Source organism: Babesia bigemina, assembly GCF_000981445.1.
Source record: "Babesia bigemina genome assembly Bbig001, chromosome : III".
Lineage (NCBI taxonomy): Eukaryota > Apicomplexa > Aconoidasida > Piroplasmida > Babesiidae > Babesia > Babesia bigemina.
In genome coordinates this window covers 1599175-1615535 of record NC_027218.1, presented here as the reverse complement: position 1 = coordinate 1615535, position 16361 = coordinate 1599175, and the positions used below count along the sequence as shown (strand labels likewise).

Below are 16361 nucleotides of genomic sequence, written 5' to 3'. Positions count from 1 at the left end.
TCCCGCAGCGCGACCGCGAGTGGTCCCGGCAGCGCTGGATCGCGGCTGCTCTCCGTCAAGATGTGGCCATGGCTAAGCCGGCTATTTGGCAGACAGGAATCCGAGCCGTACGAAGGCAAGGTGTACCTGGTGACCAACTACTCGGAGCACCGCGGCACGGTGTACGAGCCGTTCTACGTGCCAGTGCAGGATTCTTTCCTCAGCAGGCACTGGACTCGGCTGCTGGACTTTTTCGAAAGGTGTTTCCGCCGGAAGGATCACGATTCGACCGTGTCTACCGAGGCTGCCGCGGATGAGGCCAACCGCCTGGCCTTCCTCCGCGGCTCGCGGCGGTCGAACTTCATCAGAACGACCAAGTACTCGTTGCTGTCGTTCCTTCCCCGCGTGCTGCTGTTCCAGATGACCCGGCTGGGCAACCTGATATTCCTGGGCGTGTCGTTTCTGCAACTGATCAAGGAGGTGTCGGACTCCAACGGGCTCCCCACATACCTGATCCCCGTGGTGTTCGTCGTGGCCGTTTGCGTGGCGCGCGAGCTGGCGTCGGACCTGGCGCGGTGGCGGAACGACCGAGAGGAGAACGGGCGCACCGTCCACGTCTTCCGCGGCGGCAAGCTGCTGAAGATGAAGCAGCAGGACATCTGCGTCGGCGACATCGTAAAGGTACATGCATACGAGTACTTCCCGTCCGACCTGGTGCTGCTCAACTGCTGCGACGAGCACGGCGTCTGCAACATCGAGACCAAGAACGCAGACGGCGAGTCGAACGTGAAGTACAAGCACGTGGTCCCCAAGCTGGCCGCGCTGTTCCGCAACGACGAGGAGGCGGCACGCGCCCAGATAAAAATCGTGTGCGAGCCACCCTCGGACAACCTGAACTCGTTTTCGGGCATGGCGTACTACACCAACGACGACGCGGATGAGTTGCAGGCCAGCCGCTTGAAGCTTCTGCGCAGCATGCCCTCCCTGCGCGGGGACCCCGCCGAGAGCCTCCCGGAGATCGGCACCACAATCCACAAGGTGCAGCTGCATTTCGACCAGCTGCTGCTCCGAGGGACGTCCATGGTGAACACGCAGTGGGCGTATTGCGTCGCCGTGTACGTCGGGCACCAGACCCGTTTGCTGAAGGGCTCCATCGGCAGCTCCAGGCGCAAGAACTCCAAGCTCGAGGGCGTCTACCAGCGCAACATGTTCACTGTGATGATCATCATGTTCGGGTGCGTGCTGATCTCGGCCCTGATGGGCGTCTACTGGCAGCTGACGATGTCCGCCGACCACGACTACCTCCACGTGTCCGCCAACTCCTCCGCCTGGCGCACGTTTCTGGTCACCTGCGGCAGCATGATGCTGCTGCTGGCCGCCATGATCCCGGTGGACCTGATAATTCTGTGGGAGGTGGTCCGCATGGCCGAGTCGTGGCAGATCCGCTGGAACCCGGAGATGGTCTCCGACGGCAAGCGTGCGGAGTCGCGCAGCGACCAGCTGATCGAAGACCTGGCCCACGTCACGCACATATACACGGACAAGACGGGCACTTTGACGCAGAACGTGATGACCCTGAAGGCGCTGGGGTTCGGCGCTGTGGGCAACGTGTCGACGCCCCGGTGTGGGGAGCAATTCTGGAGCATGTACAACCGCCAGGACCCTGAGATACGCAAGATGCTGCGCGAATTCGTGCTGGTTGGCAGCTTGTGCCATAGCGTGGTCATACGCAAGGTGAACGGCGAGGAAATCAAGCGCCGCCCTGAGCGCGTGCTGAAGACCGTGGATGGCGCGACCAGGTTGGTCGCGATCGACAACGTGCCCGTGGAGTACGACGCGGCTTCACCCGACGAGCTAGCGCTTCTCAACGGCATAGCGGAGCTCGGGTGCGTATTTACGAACCGCCGGACGGTGACTGAGATAGACATCTCCCTGGTAACGCCAGAGGCCCAGAAGCTGATGTTGAGCACGGAGGACTACGAGCTCTGGCTCTCGTCGAAGGAGGATGGCTACGTGCCGGCGCTGCGGTTCACGATCCTCGACGCCGTTGCGTTCGATTCCAGTCGCAAGTGCATGAGCGTCGTGGTGCAGGGCGGCGACGGCCGCATCCTCACGCTGTGCAAGGGCGCTGACAGCGCGTTGCTGTCGCTGCTGCGCAGCACCCAGCACATCAAGGTCTCCGACATACAGGAACAGTTGCACGACTTTGCAACTGTCGGCCTCCGGACGTTGGTGTTTGCCGTCCGTGAGCTGAGCGCCCCGGAGTACCAGGCCTGGCACGAATCCTACGCCACGGCGCTGCTGGCCGGCGAGAGCCGCGATGACGCGGTGGCCAACGTGGTGGCGGACATGGAGCGTGATATGAAGCTGGTGGGCTGCTCAGGCATCGAGGACCTGCTGCAGGAGGACGTGGGCGACGTGATCCGCGACCTGAAGGAGGCCGGCATCCTGATTTGGGTCCTGACTGGCGACAAGCTGGAGACTGCGCTGAGCATCGGCCGCTCCACCAACATCGTGGACGACGACACGTGCAACGCCGTCTTGAGCGACCCCGACCCTCACGTGGTTTCTAGTGAAATTGCTATGCATATCTTAAACTGCGTGGGCCCGTCAAGGATGGGCAGCAAATCGGAGTTGCCGGTGGTGCGCTCCGTGTTCTGCAACATCTGCGCAGTGGAAGTGCCGGAACCGCAGCAGCGCAGACGCCGCAGCTCGGCCCCGGAGTTCTCGAAGTTCTGCGTGACCGTTACCGGCGAGGTCCTGCAGACCGTGTACGCCGACGAGGAGCTCAAGGCGCAGTTCTTCCGGCTGGCGCAGCTCGCCGGAGTCGTCATCGCGTGCCGCATGACCCACAAGCAGAAGTTCCTGCTGACCCGCGACAACTCCAAGCTCAACGCGTACGGCACGTCGCTTGCCATTGGCGACGGCGCGAACGACGTCGACATGATCCTCGCGGCGGACGTCGGCGTGGGAATAGACGGCCGAGAGGGCCACCAGGCGTGCCGCTCGGCCGATTTCACGATAGCGCAGTTCCGGTTTCTGCGCCAGCTGCTGTTTGTGCACGGCCGCGAGGCCCTGCGCAAGAACAAGTTCCTGCTCTACTTTTGCATATTCCGCAACTTCAGCTTCAGCTTTGTGAACGTGATCTACAACTTCCAGACCGGATTCAGCGGCGTGAGCGTGTTCAACACATGGAGCAAGCAGGTCATCAATCTGTTCTTCACGTCGTTCCCGCTGATGTTCTACGTGATACTGGACCGGGAGGTGCCGCACACCCTGCTGACGCGCTACCCCATTCTCTACAACACGTGGAGCACGAAGCCCGTGAACCAGCTGGTGCGCTACCTGCTGCGCAGCCTGGGGTCAAACTGGCTGTCCAAGCGCTGGCACCGCCGCCTGGAGCACCGCCGCGGAGTGTACGACCCGGTGACGTTCTGGAGCTACCTGCTGGCCGCCCTGTGGCTGTCGGTGTTCGAGGTGCTGATCATCCTGAGCTTCACCGACACCACCGACGTCAACTGCAGGGACGGCTCCCCGCTGAACCTAGGCTTCAGCCTGTTCTCGCAGGCGATGTACGTGCACCACGTGCTGGCCGTGAACGGGATCGTGTGCCTCGTTTCGAAGAGCTGGTACTGGCTGAACCACTTCTCCGTCTGGGGGGAGACCGCGATAATGATCATCTGCTGGATCATCGTGAGTCTGGTTCCGGCCTTTGCGTTTGTGCCCGAGGCGCACGTGTTCCTGGGCACCTTCGAGACGCTGCACTCGTCGCTGGCCTACTACGGAGCCATCATCTTAAGCCTGGTGGTGACGCTGTTCCCGTTTTGGGGCTACCTCTTCTACACCGCCGTGTTCAACCAGTCGCTGGAGAACCGCATAGCCATCGCGCTGAAGCGCGGCACCTTCAACGGCATATCGTTGTCGCGGCGCAACTCAGTGGCGTACATCGCTAATGCGGTCGTGCCGCGTGTAGCTCCACCCTCGGGGTTCGCGTTCGCCATCGACCAGGGCGACGCGCTGATGGCCCTGATCCAGCGCACGATCCACAAGATCTTTATGAACTGAATTAATGCAAAGTTCTCTGTTAGGTCGCCTCCTTCGTGGCGAAGTCCCACTGCGTGTTGTCCAGCGGGCAAACGTGTCTCGTCTTGAGCCACTTTGAGATGCAGTGCAGGTGGAAGGCGTGACTGCACGCTCCCCAGGCGACGGTGCACCGGTCGTCGTTGTTGGTGGCGTCCTCAGATCCCGCGGCCTGCACGAGGTTGAGAGGTGGAGCGTGCGGAGGCGACGCCCGTTGCGCAGGCAGCCGAAGTCCTACCTGGCATTCTATGCAAAGGTCCATGATGTGATTTCTGCAGATCGCGCAGTTGTCTACTGCGATGTTCCACGACCAGAGCGCGACGCCCGACCATTTCTTTATGGTAAACCGCGGTTTCGCGGCTTCGGTTGCCATTGTGCATTGAATGTGTCGCTACACATTGCCCGCCCGCCGCGCCGCGCCGCTTCGGGCGCCCTCGCGCGCCTCAGTCCGCAATATCGTCGAGTTCCGAGATGAGCAATCGTTCGATGCATATCGCCGTCGGCGACACGGCTCCTTCCATGACGGCGGAGCAGTTTCTGGTGCGACGCGTGATGGCGACTCAGCTGCTCAACCAGCGCCTGTTTTCGGGCTCGTCGCCGAAGAAGACGACTGCCGACATGCCGCGGTCGATAAAGCCGCAGCCGATCCCCTCGGACGCGCTGCGCCTGAAGTCGAAGGTGAAGGATCTGTGCTACAACTGCAGCGGCTCTCGCCTCTACGTGGCGTCGCGTGACGGCGTCACCGTGCTGGACACCGAGGGGCTCACGGCTCACTGCGCGCTCTCGGTGAGGTGCACGCGTGTCCTGACGCACCCTAAGGACCCGGATCTGTTCGCACTGCTGCTGATGGAGGGAGGCGAGACCCCCCGCGCATACGTGAAGGTGTTCTCGCTGCCACAAAACGCCGGATCCGAGCCCGTGCTCAAGTGCACCATCTGGAGCGGTTTCGAGCACCCGTGGTACGCAGGCGCGTGGTCCTCGGACGGCAACACGATCGCACTGCTCGACCGTGGCGACCATCTGCAGTGCGCGGACGTTTCCACGTTCGCCGACTGCGAGCTGCCAGCGTCCTCCGCAATCTCGCTCACCACCGAGGTCTACGGGCTGATGTACACCTCCGATGCGTTGGTGCTGCAGAAGGTCGACGGGCGCATCGACATCCTGTCACCCGACCTGACGGTGCGTGCGTCCGAGCAGGCGCACTCTCACATCGTGATGGCGACTGCGTACAACAGCAGCCGTGACCTGCTGGCCACAGGCGGCAGCGACCACACCGTGCACCTGTTTTCGTGCGCGGATGACTACACGTGCGTCGGCACCTTCCCCGGCCTCGAAGGCAAGGTGAGCAGCCTGAGCTTCTCCAACGACGGTATGCTCCTCGCCTGGGGGACCAAGGACACGCTCTACGTCAGCGGCGACAATCCCAACCAATCGGACACTTCAACCACCGGCGACGAGTACTACATGACCGTGGCTGGCACGGATCCCTGCGAGATATATATTCAGGTGCGCATGCCAGTGGCTGTGACCCATGTCCAGTTCTCCCCCTGCGGTTACTCCGTCGCGTACGCGTGCGACTTCGACTCCATGCCCAAGGGATCAGGCTCCACGGGCGCCGTTGGAATCGTGCGTTTGTTGTGAGCGTTGCTGCTTGCGCCGACCTTCCACAGCTCCCGGCGGGCGCCGTGCGGCTCTCCGGTGGGCAACGCCGGTGTCACTTGTTGCTAATGTTATCGCAAATATCGCAACTAATCTAGTTGAGGCGTGCTAGAACGGTGTGTGCTGCGCCGATGTGGCCCTTTTGGCGCCTGGCGTTGCTCGCGCTGCACATCGCCAACGTCTCCCCGGCCGACGCCGCGGCATCGCGCCAGCAAACCAGTAGGCAGCTAATGTAGCACCACCAATCGGTACCAGCGTTTTGGCCGAGCGCCTTGCCCGGTCTAAGCCAGCCCGAGGCTACCCTGGAGTCGCTTCACCTGTGTGTGCCTTCCTGCCTTCCGCAGTAACACCTGTGTTAGGGGCCCTGACGACATACTCACAGTTTCACCCGAAGTGGACGCACGCGCCGAGTCGTCTGCGCTGTCTAATGCAATCAGCTCCGCCCCGTAAGTCAATGTGTACGCCACTTCGTGTCACGACATCATGCCAGGCGCCCGCTCAGTGTCGTTGTGCTTTCGGACTCTCCCGGCGAACTTGAGAAACTGCGTTCCGATGTGGTAGGTGGCACTATCGCATAAGCGGTTGTGTATGGGCCAATCAGGAGAGCGTGTTGCGTTTAACGCGCGAACGGCAAGTGGACGCCAGGGATCTCGGCGTGACTCCACCGGGTAGGTCGACGCTCAGTACGTGCGTTACCCCGCCGACTCAATTCGGTGAAAACAGCGTACACCACTTGTTCAAACACAATATGATGTCGCTGCAAGTCCGGTGCATGTCCAATAGCCTTTATGCGTGTTTGTCTTATCGTGCCGTAGAGATCTCGGTGAAGCCGCCGAAGAGTTCACCTCAGACGGACACCACCTCCAGGTGAGCTCCACACCGTCAAATTGAGAAACATCGCCGTAGATTGCAAATACTGTCTGTGCACTATCAGCGCTACACCAGCAGCATCCCTACGCTGTTGGTGTATCTGCTGGCGGTTCCACATGCGTGCAAATTGTGAGTTAGCGGGCCCGTCCGTTGAGACTTGCGCAGCCTCTACTCCGGGCGTGCGATGGCACGTAAGCACATCCCGCTGGTGAACACGTTCTCGGTCTACTTCATCGTGTTCAACCTTCTGGCGCCGCTTTTTGGCGAGGGCCTGGTGCACTCAATCTGCTGCAGTCTCGCTGCGAATTTCGCGTACAGGTGGGTTAATGGCAATGCGCACGATTGAAACGCGACAATAGTCTGTCCATGCGACCACTGAGGATCCTGCGCCTGTTTCCACGCGGTGAGTTGCCCGCCTCACCGCCCATTGCAAAGTCGTGCAGACATGCGGAAGGAACCCATCGGCTGGGTATGGAAGCGTGGTTTATCGTGGATACATGCTGCGTTACAGGTGTTTGAGATCCTCTGCGTCTGCGGCATATTCGCCAACGTTTCTTACCGCATCGGATTGGGGTTGCTGCACCTGGTGGTTGGCAGAGCCCACGTGCCAATTTGGGTCTCCGTCTGTCTGCCGGTGCTGTACCCCCTGCACATGCTACTGGTGTCATCGGTGTGTGATGCGTCGTTCGGCATTCACAACGCGCAGCTGATACTGGCGGCTCTGATCAAGGTTGTGCCCACCTACTTCGCCCAGGAGCTAGTGCTGGCGTGCTCGTCGCTGTACATCATCCTGTCGGGTACCAACAGGCGTTCATAGGTCCACATGGTTGCAGGAATGGCGTTCGTGAACGACCTGCTGGTCTACGGGGGCCTGCTTGGGAGCGGCTTGGTCGGCGTCGACCCTAGTAAGTGCCACCGTTACACAACCCACTGGTGCTCAGCTGTGTTCTTTACCGCTTCCCCGGTGCCTCACCTGGGCGGAGGGCTCTACATGTCGGCGCTGTGTGCCGGCAGCGTGTACGTGGCGGCATCGCTTGCCAGCTGGAGTGCCGTCGCTCCCACACATACGCAGTAGCCGGAGCGCGCTGTGTGCGGCGTTCGGTGCAACCTCGTTAATTTTTGTTAGCCGTGGTAACAAATGGCGTCTTTTCTCCGCATAACTGCGCCCCGTTGGGCCGAGCGAGCGCTCTCGCGGCGGGTGTTCCGCAGCGCGGACGACTGCTACAGCCTTCTATCGCCGGGCTCCTGCGTCGAGACCCATGAGCTGTACGACGCGCTCAAGTTCCTCGCCAGCGGCGTCTCAGAGCGCCGCAGCGCCCTGTCTGACGACCGTTTCGGCGAGATTCTGTGCCAGGTCGAGAGCCGGCTGCCCAGCCTGAACTCATCGTACATGGGCAACTTCGCGCTGCGTGTTGCGGCGATAGTGCAGTCGTCCGGCAGCTCGGCGCCTGGCACCGGGCCGGCCAATGCCGAGCGCGGCCGGTCGCTGTTGTCCAAGATCGCCGCCACCATGGTTGAGAAGGGCGGCCAGCCCCGGGAACTGGCGCAGGTGGCCTACGCCGCTGCCGCCACGGGGGCCGACTCGGAGTCCATTTTCGAGTACTCCAAGCAGCAGCTGACTGTGGAGATCGACTCTGCGACGCCTGACGCGCTTAACCTGGCGCTGCAGACCGCCTACAAGCGAGGCTCCCGCGACAAGATCTACTACGCGCTGCTGTGCGAGAAGTTGTGCGAGCTGACGGACAGGTTCACCGCCAACGACGTGATGCATACGTTGCGAGCGCTCGCTAAGACTGGGTATGTGCGCCTTATCGAACACCGTTTCAACACGCCCCAGGCTGCTGAAGGGGTTCTTGCTTCGGCGCCTGTCGACCCTGATCATGGACAACCTCGACCAGTTTAGCGCCGCGCAGCTTGCGGAGGCCTGCTACAGACTGAGCCAGCTGAAGTTCCTGACCCCCGCGAACTTCTCGAGGGTATTTGCCGCCATTGAGCCGGACCTCAATTCGCTGGCCGACCACCTTCGCCTGCAGCTGCTCGCTGCGGGCTGCCTTTCCGAGCGCGAGGACCGCAGCGCCCTTGAGCGGCTGCTGGACTCTCTGGAGTACAAGAGCAACTGGGATTTATCGGGCTGCGTCGACTTCGCGTACTCGAGCGCGTACCTGCGTCGTTACGGCGAGCAGCTGCCTCACGTGCTCACTGCGATATCGGAGCGCCAGCCAACCCTCACCAGGTTGGTCAAACTGTCTCCCCCGCTAAACTCGAATCCAGGAAATACGCGCTGTTGTTGAAGGAGGCGGTGGATTCGTTCGAGGTGGAGAAGGTGCCCGTCACTTTCGATTTGGGCCCTCGGTGGCGTGACGTCCTCACCACGTTCGGTGGGTTACCACCAGCCTTTCGTGATAATCGGTGGCGCAGAAAAGACCGAAAGCGAGTTGACCCAGGGTACCCCTGCATTCCAGGAGGTGCGCAAGATCCTTCAGGGTGCGTCCAGCAACTTCGCGGAAAGCCAGACAGTTGGCCCGTTCACGGTCCCCTTTTTGGATTCCGAGCGCAAATTCGCCATACTGATCGAGTTCGCCAGCAACATGAGCAACCTCCGTGTGAAGATGAGGTTAGTTTCGCCGCCGCGGCTTCGAGAGCGGCACGTACGTGCTCACTGGTCTCACCGTTGCTCAGGTGCCTGGAGGCGTTGGGCCACCGCGTCGGCGTGGTGAGGTATTGGGAGTGGCGCCGCCTGAAGACCGAAGTTTGTTTTGCACACATCTGGGCAATCATGTGACTGCAGTCATCGCAAGCTGACTACGTCTCGAAGCTCCTACACCGGCTGTCGCGATGAGCGCCCCGGCCGCCGCGCTCTCCAAAGCCAGGGTAGGCGCCGCCACCACCTCAACTGTGACACACACTCAGCGCCAAGAGCTCGAGTACGCGTTTCGGCTCTTCGACAGCCGCCGCAAGGGCAGTCTGACGTTCCTGGAACTGAAGTCGCTGCTCTCCTCGATCGGCATATCGCTGACCCGTAACGAGCTGTCTTATCTCCAGATGGGTACGTTTACGCCAGCTAAGTGCGCTAATGGGCGATGTGTAGAGGAGGACATTCGCGGCGGCTTCATTTTGGAGGACCTGTATGCGCTCGCCACGTCGGTCTACACCGACGGCGTCATCCGCCAGCGGCTCGCGCAGTCCCTCCAAGCGCACTTCCCCAAGCAGGAGAAGGTCAGTCGCAAGGACCTCGAGTCGCTGCTATACAAGCTGGGTGAGTAGCTGTTGCGACCATCTGGGCTCTCATGTGCTTCAGGCCGCCGCCTCCTGGTTGACCCCGCCGAAATAGACGCCTGCTTGAACGTTTACTGCTCCGGCGGCAACGGCGACCAGATATCGATTTCGAATTTCATAGACATGTAGGTTTTCCCCGCCTTTTGTGGTGATGTGTACGTAGGGTGCTGTCGGAGTGACTCGAGGCTGCCAACTCCGTTCATTTATCGCTGAAATCTGGCATGGTTTGTTGGAGGAGCTCGCCGCTCCGCATCGGACACGTACTCTCGCTGGTGTTAATTTTCTGCTTGTCTGGATGTAGCGTGGTGTCGTCCATGACTGCTGCTAATGCTTGCCTACGTCGTAGCGCGTCCTTCCTTTCGGTTAGACCTGACTGTTCACTCTAACACCCGCTTAGAATGGCGGAGCCGCGCCATCAAGGTTGAATAGCGCGTCCCGACCGGCCCGTTTTTCCGCACATCGGAGCGGCCCCGCCGCAACGTCGCCGGAAGGCGCTCCTTCCACCCTGGTCGTATGCAACTGGAAATGCTACCCTACAGCTTCTACGGCGCCGGACCACATCCGGCGTTTCGCCAACCTTCGCGTCCCCTCTAATGTGCAGGTATGTGTAGGTGCCTATTGGCGGAATGACTGGGTGTAGCTGTTGACGGCGCCATGCCCCGTATTCCTGCGCGAGATGGTAGCGGAGTACAAATCTGCCGGCTCTTCGTGCGTCGTTTGCAGCCAGGACGTGAGTGCAGCGTCCTCGGCGGCAGGACCGTTCACCGGTGAAGTGACGGCCGGCCTTCTAAAGGTAGGTGGTCGCTGCCAACGCCCACATTGCTCATCAACAACAGGACATGGACATAGAATGGACTATAATTGGGCACTCCGAACGCCGTGGCGGCGGACCCCTCGGGATCGTAGGTCACATGTGTAAGAGTCGCGAACTTGCCACAGGACGAGAGGAGAGAGCTCATCAACCGCAAGCTGAAGGCCGCACTAGCCGCCGGCTTGAAGGTGATAGTATGTATCGGTAAGCATCGCAGTGGAGCAAACAGCGCTAATGCTGCTCAGGGGAGTCCGGCGGCCGCGACACCAACTACGTCATCCAGCAGCTAGAGGCAAGCCACAAAGCAGTTACACTTAATAATTCACAGGACATATGCACGGGCATAACGGATTCCGACGACCGGTTGGTGATAGCGTACGAGCCGGGCGGCTGCGTCGGCACCGATCGCCCCGCCGCGCCCGAGGAAGTCAACGAAACCATCACGAGCATTAAAAGCATGGCAAAGTGCAACGTAACGCGGTCCCGCTTCATTTACGGCGGGTCCGTCGACCGCTCCAACGCCAGCCTGTACACCCGTCAGCCTAACGTCGACGGCATCATGGTGGGTCGGCTGTGGCAACACCCGGAATTCGAGCCACTTCTGGAGACCATATAAACAGCCATATAAACACGCAGTTTTATTTTTCGGTAAACGTAGAGTAGACAGCACGGTTTTCAGCCGGAACTTCGCCGATGTGCCGGGAACACGGTGTGCATATATTTATGGGCCTAGACACCGTCGGAAAGGGTACCGCTCGGTCCGAACCGCTAGCTGCACCGCCCGCGTCGAGGCGTCGCGTAGGCGTTTGCGGCTGTGGGGGACGCGGAATTTCTGCACATCCCCAGTTGGGCTCGCGTCGGGCGTAGCGGCCGTGTGTGGTCAGTCACACTTTTCCACAAGTTTCTGTGTCTCGTTTTTCTGACTCATCCACGAACTTGTTGAAAATGTCTGGTCGCGGAAAGGGTGGTAAAGGTTTGGGAAAGGGTGGCGCCAAGCGTCATCGCAAGGTCTTGCGTGATAACATCCAGGGTATCACCAAGCCTGCCATCCGTCGTCTTGCTCGTAGGGGAGGTGTCAAGCGTATCTCCGGTCTGATCTACGAGGAGGTCCGTGGTGTGCTCAAGGTCTTCCTTGAGAACGTCATCAGGGACTCCGTCACCTACACCGAGCACGCCCGCAGGAAGACTGTGACTGCTATGGACATTGTTTACTCCCTCAAGAGGCAGGGCCGTACCCTTTACGGTTTCGGTGGTTAGACTCGATGTTAACCGTTTGAAGTAAACAAGAAGATCTCTCAATTCATCAACTCGCTCAAAATTAGGTTTCACTTGAAACCAAACATCCTGTTAATTCTTTTAATGAATCTCTAGCACATTTTAGTCAATATTGCATATTGCTTCATCTTGCGGTTTGGGGCCTGGCTGATGTACAGGTTTATGTTGCCGGTCGCGTTTGGTGGTCCGTCAAGTCGAGCGGTTTATCAAGCCGGTCAGCAGGGGTAGCGTAAAGCCGCGCCTGTGTTTGTGGAATAACTGCTTATTTCGCCATACAACGCCGCTATACACATGTATCATTTCAAAAGAAAAAACAACTGCGTTTTATTGATGGATGTTTTTGTATTACAGTGCTTTTCACTGCGACACTGTACAGCTGCATTAGTTTGATCTGTTAGCACAGAATTACGGCTGCGGAGGGGCTGATTATGTGATCCTGTCGCGGAGAGCCTCGGCACTGCCGTTGCGGCGATTGCCTCACCATGCAGGCACGCTTCTTGCTTCTGGGTGATTCGGCGGCAGTGTCGCACTCGAGCAGGGGCATCTTGCGTGTGCCCTCCGCCTTGGTACTGGAGCTGCTAGTTTCATGGTTGCCGCCCTTGGCCGAGCTCTTGCCGAAGAGCGCGCGGATGTGGCCGCCTGGCGCGCTGTCAGCAGGACCGTGACGCCGGTCCTGCGAGTTGCCGCCCATGGAGTAGTTCTTTATCTTGAGTCTCCTGTCGAAGATGCTGGTTAGACCCACGAGCCACGGATGCGCGAGGGCGTCGGTGGCGCTTGCGATGCGCTTGTTCCTGTCGAAGCTCAGGAGCCTGCGGCACAGGTCCCTGGCCAGCGGGAACTCGATGAGCGGTGGCATGTTAAAATCAATTCCGTTCGTTTCCGCAGCCGTGAGCACGGCGTGACTCGATTTCGCGTCGTACATTTTCTCCATGGACACCGGTGGCACTCCCGTCATGAGGATGTATAGTACAATGCCGATGGACCACATGTCCGAGGCGGTGGAGTACTCCTCCCCCCTCAGGATCTCCGGCGCGAGGTAGCCGTAGGTACCAACGAGCCTCCTCTTCCCGTTGACGATCTCGATGTTTTCTGAGTTCGCGTTGTCCATCATTTTGCAGGTATCGAAGTCGATGAGAACCAGCTCGTACCGCTCCGGCACGGGGAGTGCGGAGTTGGTCGGGTTGCGGAACATGATGTTCTCCGGCTTTATGTCGCGGTGCAGCATATTCCTATTATGCAGCAGCTCCACAGCCTGGATGATCTGCTTCATGATGTACTTGCAAATATCTTCGGGAATGACTTTCTCCTTCAGGAGGAACTCGAAGAGCTCACCCCCCACCAGCTTCTCCGTGACCACATAGAAACTGGTTTCGGACTCCCACACCTGCTCAACGCGCATGATGTTCGCGCACGGCTCGAAGTTGAGCAGCTTCTCGCACAACATCCTCCAATTGACGAGTCCATCCGGTCCAGGCGGCAGCCTCGACTTGGATATGATTTTAAGCACCTTGGGTTCTCCGGTTCTCCGGTCGATGATGTCCCTCAGCACGGGCCTCGACGTGCTCTTTTTGTTGCAATCAGCGCAAACGCGTAGCTCAGAACCTATGTAATAGTAGGCAGACAACTTGCTTCCTGCGGACAGCCTGCGGATCCTCTTCATACCCGAAGGGTACATGTCGCCTCCAGGACAAGAATCGTAGAAGTAGGACTCGCTGTCTAACGTCGACGTTCTGCTGGACGCATCTCGTCGCTGGGTGGAGTAACAGGGCTCCTTGAGCTGCGCCTTGCAGCCCGCGGTCGCCGTGTTCTGCTGCATTTCTACAAAACAATACCTGCAAATTCATTAAAAACAAGAATAAAAACAAAACATTCGAAGCCAAACAACACCGGATATGCTGCAACCATGAAAGCATCGGCATCGCCGCCTCCTGGCGGAGGCAAATACCGCCCTCAAAAGGAGTGGTAGACCCCCTACATGGGCAAACGCCTGACACACAGGCAGGCGAAAACATCGCTGGCTTAAAAACAGAATATTCACCCAGGCATGGCATAGGCACGCTAATACAAGCGCGCGTTGACACGCCTGGTGATCACGAAGCGCCAAAGCCGGCTCCGACCGAGGCACTCCTGACAGCGGCCTTTGGGCTACACATCGCTCACCGAGTAAGTACCTACCTCTTCAGGTTTACAATGGCTTGATCTTTTGTTGCATAAAGCCGACAATGCGATTACCTCCTATCGCGCATCCGAGCGTGTTGGCAGCCTTCGCTGCGCTCGGCCTGCGGGAGCCAGTGCAGTTCCGCACTAGGTTGAAAAGGTCCCTAACGGGCAGCAACAAGTCTGCCCCCTCTGCAGTTTTTGCAGAATCCGCGTAAGTGTGCGAGCCTCCAGCGACTTGTGACCGCCGCCTCTCCTAGCATGTGCCCTTGACAGTGCTTCGCGCGACGTTGCATCTAGGTGCAGAGCTCCTTGGTCTACTCCGCTCGATTGTCCGCTTGTCCTATGTTTAGTGAAATTAAATATAAGCGTTTTGGTGATCCTTTCTCCGGTTTGGCCTGGAAACGGTCGCATCCGTATCGCGCCACGAGTCGGCCGTCGTCGGAATACGGCTCCCGTTTTCTTTACGGCTCTAAGCGTCAAAAACAAACTCCACTCGACTTTGCGAAACGGCAATTTTTGCCGTCGGTGCCAGTCGAGGGGATTTTTTTGGGAGTGGAGACGTACATGCCTCATGCGCCATCCTCCGAGAGGTAGGACGCTCGAGCTGGGGTCGCCTCCGCGGTCAGCGCTTTGCGGCTTCTACGGTGGTTTACAGCGACTAAATAAGAGCGATACTGTGTAACAGGGTGGTTGACTAGAATTTGTCGTTCATACAGCCCGCACAGATATGCGATTGGTAGCCTTAAGCACTGACAGTTAGAAAACCATGGACACGTACAATACTGTGGGCGAGCATCGCCGTGTCACGTGTTCAATTTATTTCCTTGAAGTATCCAGGTCGGAAACACCCACTGTTGCCATGATGTGTTGCGCATCCGTCGATGTGTGCCATGTGTGTTACATCCGTTGATGAGCCACATATTTTATTGGGTGTTATACTATCCCATCCATTTCGCGCTGTTTGGGGAGTTGCAGCGCTTTCCGCGCTAGTATCCGTCGCGCCTTTTCCCCGATACATGATTTCCATACTGTACTACATTTGGGTCGCATCTTCCATACGATCCATCGCATCACCCCGCCATGCTGCCTTTAGCACCTTCCTGAAGTCTTCGTAGGTCACGTAGTCTTTGCTGCCGGACGCTTCGGAGATCATCAGCCCGAGATCTTCGTCATCGATCGAGCTGCCTACGGCGACTGTCAGATTCCACAGCGGATAACCCCTACCAAGGTCTGCTACTACGGCTCTTAAGCTGTCCATTGTGATTTTGCCTACATGGCATTGCGCTTTGCGGCGTAACCTCTTACCCGAACCATCTTCTAGCAACGCAAATATCTTCGCCGCCTCTCCGGCGGTATACCTCTTGTGGATGACCTTTAGAACCAGCGTCTTGAAATCAGCGAGTGTTATGGCATCATGCTGACCCTTGTTTATCTCTGCGAACATGGTTGTGACCTGATCCGGGATGGAATCCTCGTCGGTGTGTGCGCACGTACCGCGTCGCGACTTGCATTAAGCCTGAGGGCTCTGAACGCCGCTTGGCACTCGAAAAAATCAATTTGTCCATTGCCGTCCCTGTCGAAGAGCGCAAACGCGTCTTCGACCTCTTTTTCCAGTTCAGGGTTTAGTACGTTGCGATGGATGTTGGCGATATCGGCCGGCGAGTCCTCCGTGTCGGAGGCGAAAGAATCCGCATTTTTCATTTTTATGAAATACAGAGATGCGTTTGCTAGTGGATTCGGCGTCTGGTTGTGATCTACCCAACGTACTAACGTCTTAGGACGCCACAGAGCGCGTCGCGCTATAAAGGTGCTTCAACGAGATTAACCGCGCAATATCGACACCAATTAACGACTCGATACGTGCTCACCATCATTTTGCACGGAACGGTGATCGTTAGTGAGGCCGTCATATAGGGAAGACGTCGATATGCCCAGTGCGATGTGAAATGTCATAATAGCGCTACAGCTGGTACCAACAAATTCGTTTTCACGTTTCTGGCGTTTTGCCGATTGCGGTGAGGGTGTTTCTGCCATACGTTGGTGATGGTATGTGAGCGGCAGGCTCCATCAGCGTCTGGCGTCCGACAACATCACCATGACGTTAGCCATAAACTATAACGGGAACACACAAAAGCCGCAATGCAGTTAACAACGAATATATTTGAAGCATAACAGCCTTTAGGAGTACGCTTTAGCGTCATTAATACGGCGCCCGCCGTGCTCACCGTCTATCGGTCACCGAGCGCGAAAT

General features: G+C 58.5%; 9 protein-coding genes across 9 annotated transcripts; 6 read left to right on the top strand and 3 right to left on the bottom strand.

Annotated features, from left to right (window-relative positions):
* Positions 1-60: 60 nt before the first annotated feature.
* BBBOND_0306590 (phospholipid-translocating P-type ATPase, flippase family protein, putative) lies at positions 61-4044 on the top strand (the record flags this gene model as incomplete). The annotated part of the gene is made up of 1 exon (XM_012913487.1): positions 61-4044. One exon carries the CDS (start codon positions 61-63, stop codon positions 4042-4044), a length of 3984 nt encoding a protein of 1327 aa, XP_012768941.1.
* A 19-nt stretch (positions 4045-4063) lies between these two features.
* Positions 4064-4432, bottom strand: BBBOND_0306580 (RING FINGER, putative; the record flags this gene model as incomplete). The annotated part of the gene is made up of 2 exons (XM_012913486.1): positions 4064-4231; positions 4298-4432. The coding sequence occupies 2 exons, from the start codon at positions 4430-4432 to the stop codon at positions 4064-4066; spliced, it is 303 nt and encodes a 100-aa protein (XP_012768940.1).
* Positions 4433-4611: 179 nt separating this feature from the next.
* Positions 4612-5700, top strand: BBBOND_0306570 (THO complex subunit 3; the record flags this gene model as incomplete). The annotated part of the gene is made up of 1 exon (XM_012913485.1): positions 4612-5700. The coding sequence occupies one exon, from the start codon at positions 4612-4614 to the stop codon at positions 5698-5700; it is 1089 nt and encodes a 362-aa protein (XP_012768939.1).
* Positions 5701-5849: 149 nt separating this feature from the next.
* BBBOND_0306560 (hypothetical protein) lies at positions 5850-7405 on the top strand (the record flags this gene model as incomplete). The annotated part of the gene is made up of 10 exons (XM_012913484.1): positions 5850-5937; positions 5974-6037; positions 6078-6164; positions 6209-6275; positions 6320-6386; positions 6534-6585; positions 6625-6717; positions 6754-6906; positions 7032-7077; positions 7100-7405. The coding sequence occupies 10 exons, from the start codon at positions 5850-5852 to the stop codon at positions 7403-7405; spliced, it is 1023 nt and encodes a 340-aa protein (XP_012768938.1).
* A 321-nt stretch (positions 7406-7726) lies between these two features.
* Positions 7727-9993, top strand: BBBOND_0306550 (hypothetical protein, conserved; the record flags this gene model as incomplete). The annotated part of the gene is made up of 7 exons (XM_012913483.1): positions 7727-8385; positions 8426-8821; positions 8860-8966; positions 9007-9202; positions 9268-9337; positions 9499-9844; positions 9887-9993. 7 exons carry the CDS (start codon positions 7727-7729, stop codon positions 9991-9993), a joined length of 1881 nt encoding a protein of 626 aa, XP_012768937.1.
* Positions 9994-10540: 547 nt separating this feature from the next.
* Positions 10541-11291, top strand: BBBOND_0306540 (new-TRIOSEPHOSPHATE ISOMERASE, putative; the record flags this gene model as incomplete). The annotated part of the gene is made up of 4 exons (XM_012913482.1): positions 10541-10657; positions 10701-10766; positions 10804-10879; positions 10921-11291. The coding sequence occupies 4 exons, from the start codon at positions 10541-10543 to the stop codon at positions 11289-11291; spliced, it is 630 nt and encodes a 209-aa protein (XP_012768936.1).
* Positions 11292-11620: 329 nt separating this feature from the next.
* BBBOND_0306530 (core histone H2A/H2B/H3/H4 family protein, putative) lies at positions 11621-11932 on the top strand (the record flags this gene model as incomplete). The annotated part of the gene is made up of 1 exon (XM_012913481.1): positions 11621-11932. The coding sequence occupies one exon, from the start codon at positions 11621-11623 to the stop codon at positions 11930-11932; it is 312 nt and encodes a 103-aa protein (XP_012768935.1).
* Positions 11933-12251: 319 nt separating this feature from the next.
* BBBOND_0306520 (protein kinase domain containing protein, putative) lies at positions 12252-13766 on the bottom strand (the record flags this gene model as incomplete). Its single annotated transcript, XM_012913480.1, has 2 exons — positions 12252-12326; positions 12432-13766. The coding sequence occupies 2 exons, from the start codon at positions 13764-13766 to the stop codon at positions 12252-12254; spliced, it is 1410 nt and encodes a 469-aa protein (XP_012768934.1).
* A 1377-nt stretch (positions 13767-15143) lies between these two features.
* Positions 15144-15811, bottom strand: BBBOND_0306510 (hypothetical protein, conserved; the record flags this gene model as incomplete). The annotated part of the gene is made up of 3 exons (XM_012913479.1): positions 15144-15379; positions 15416-15563; positions 15605-15811. The coding sequence occupies 3 exons, from the start codon at positions 15809-15811 to the stop codon at positions 15144-15146; spliced, it is 591 nt and encodes a 196-aa protein (XP_012768933.1).
* Between the last annotated feature and the right edge of the window lie 550 nt (positions 15812-16361).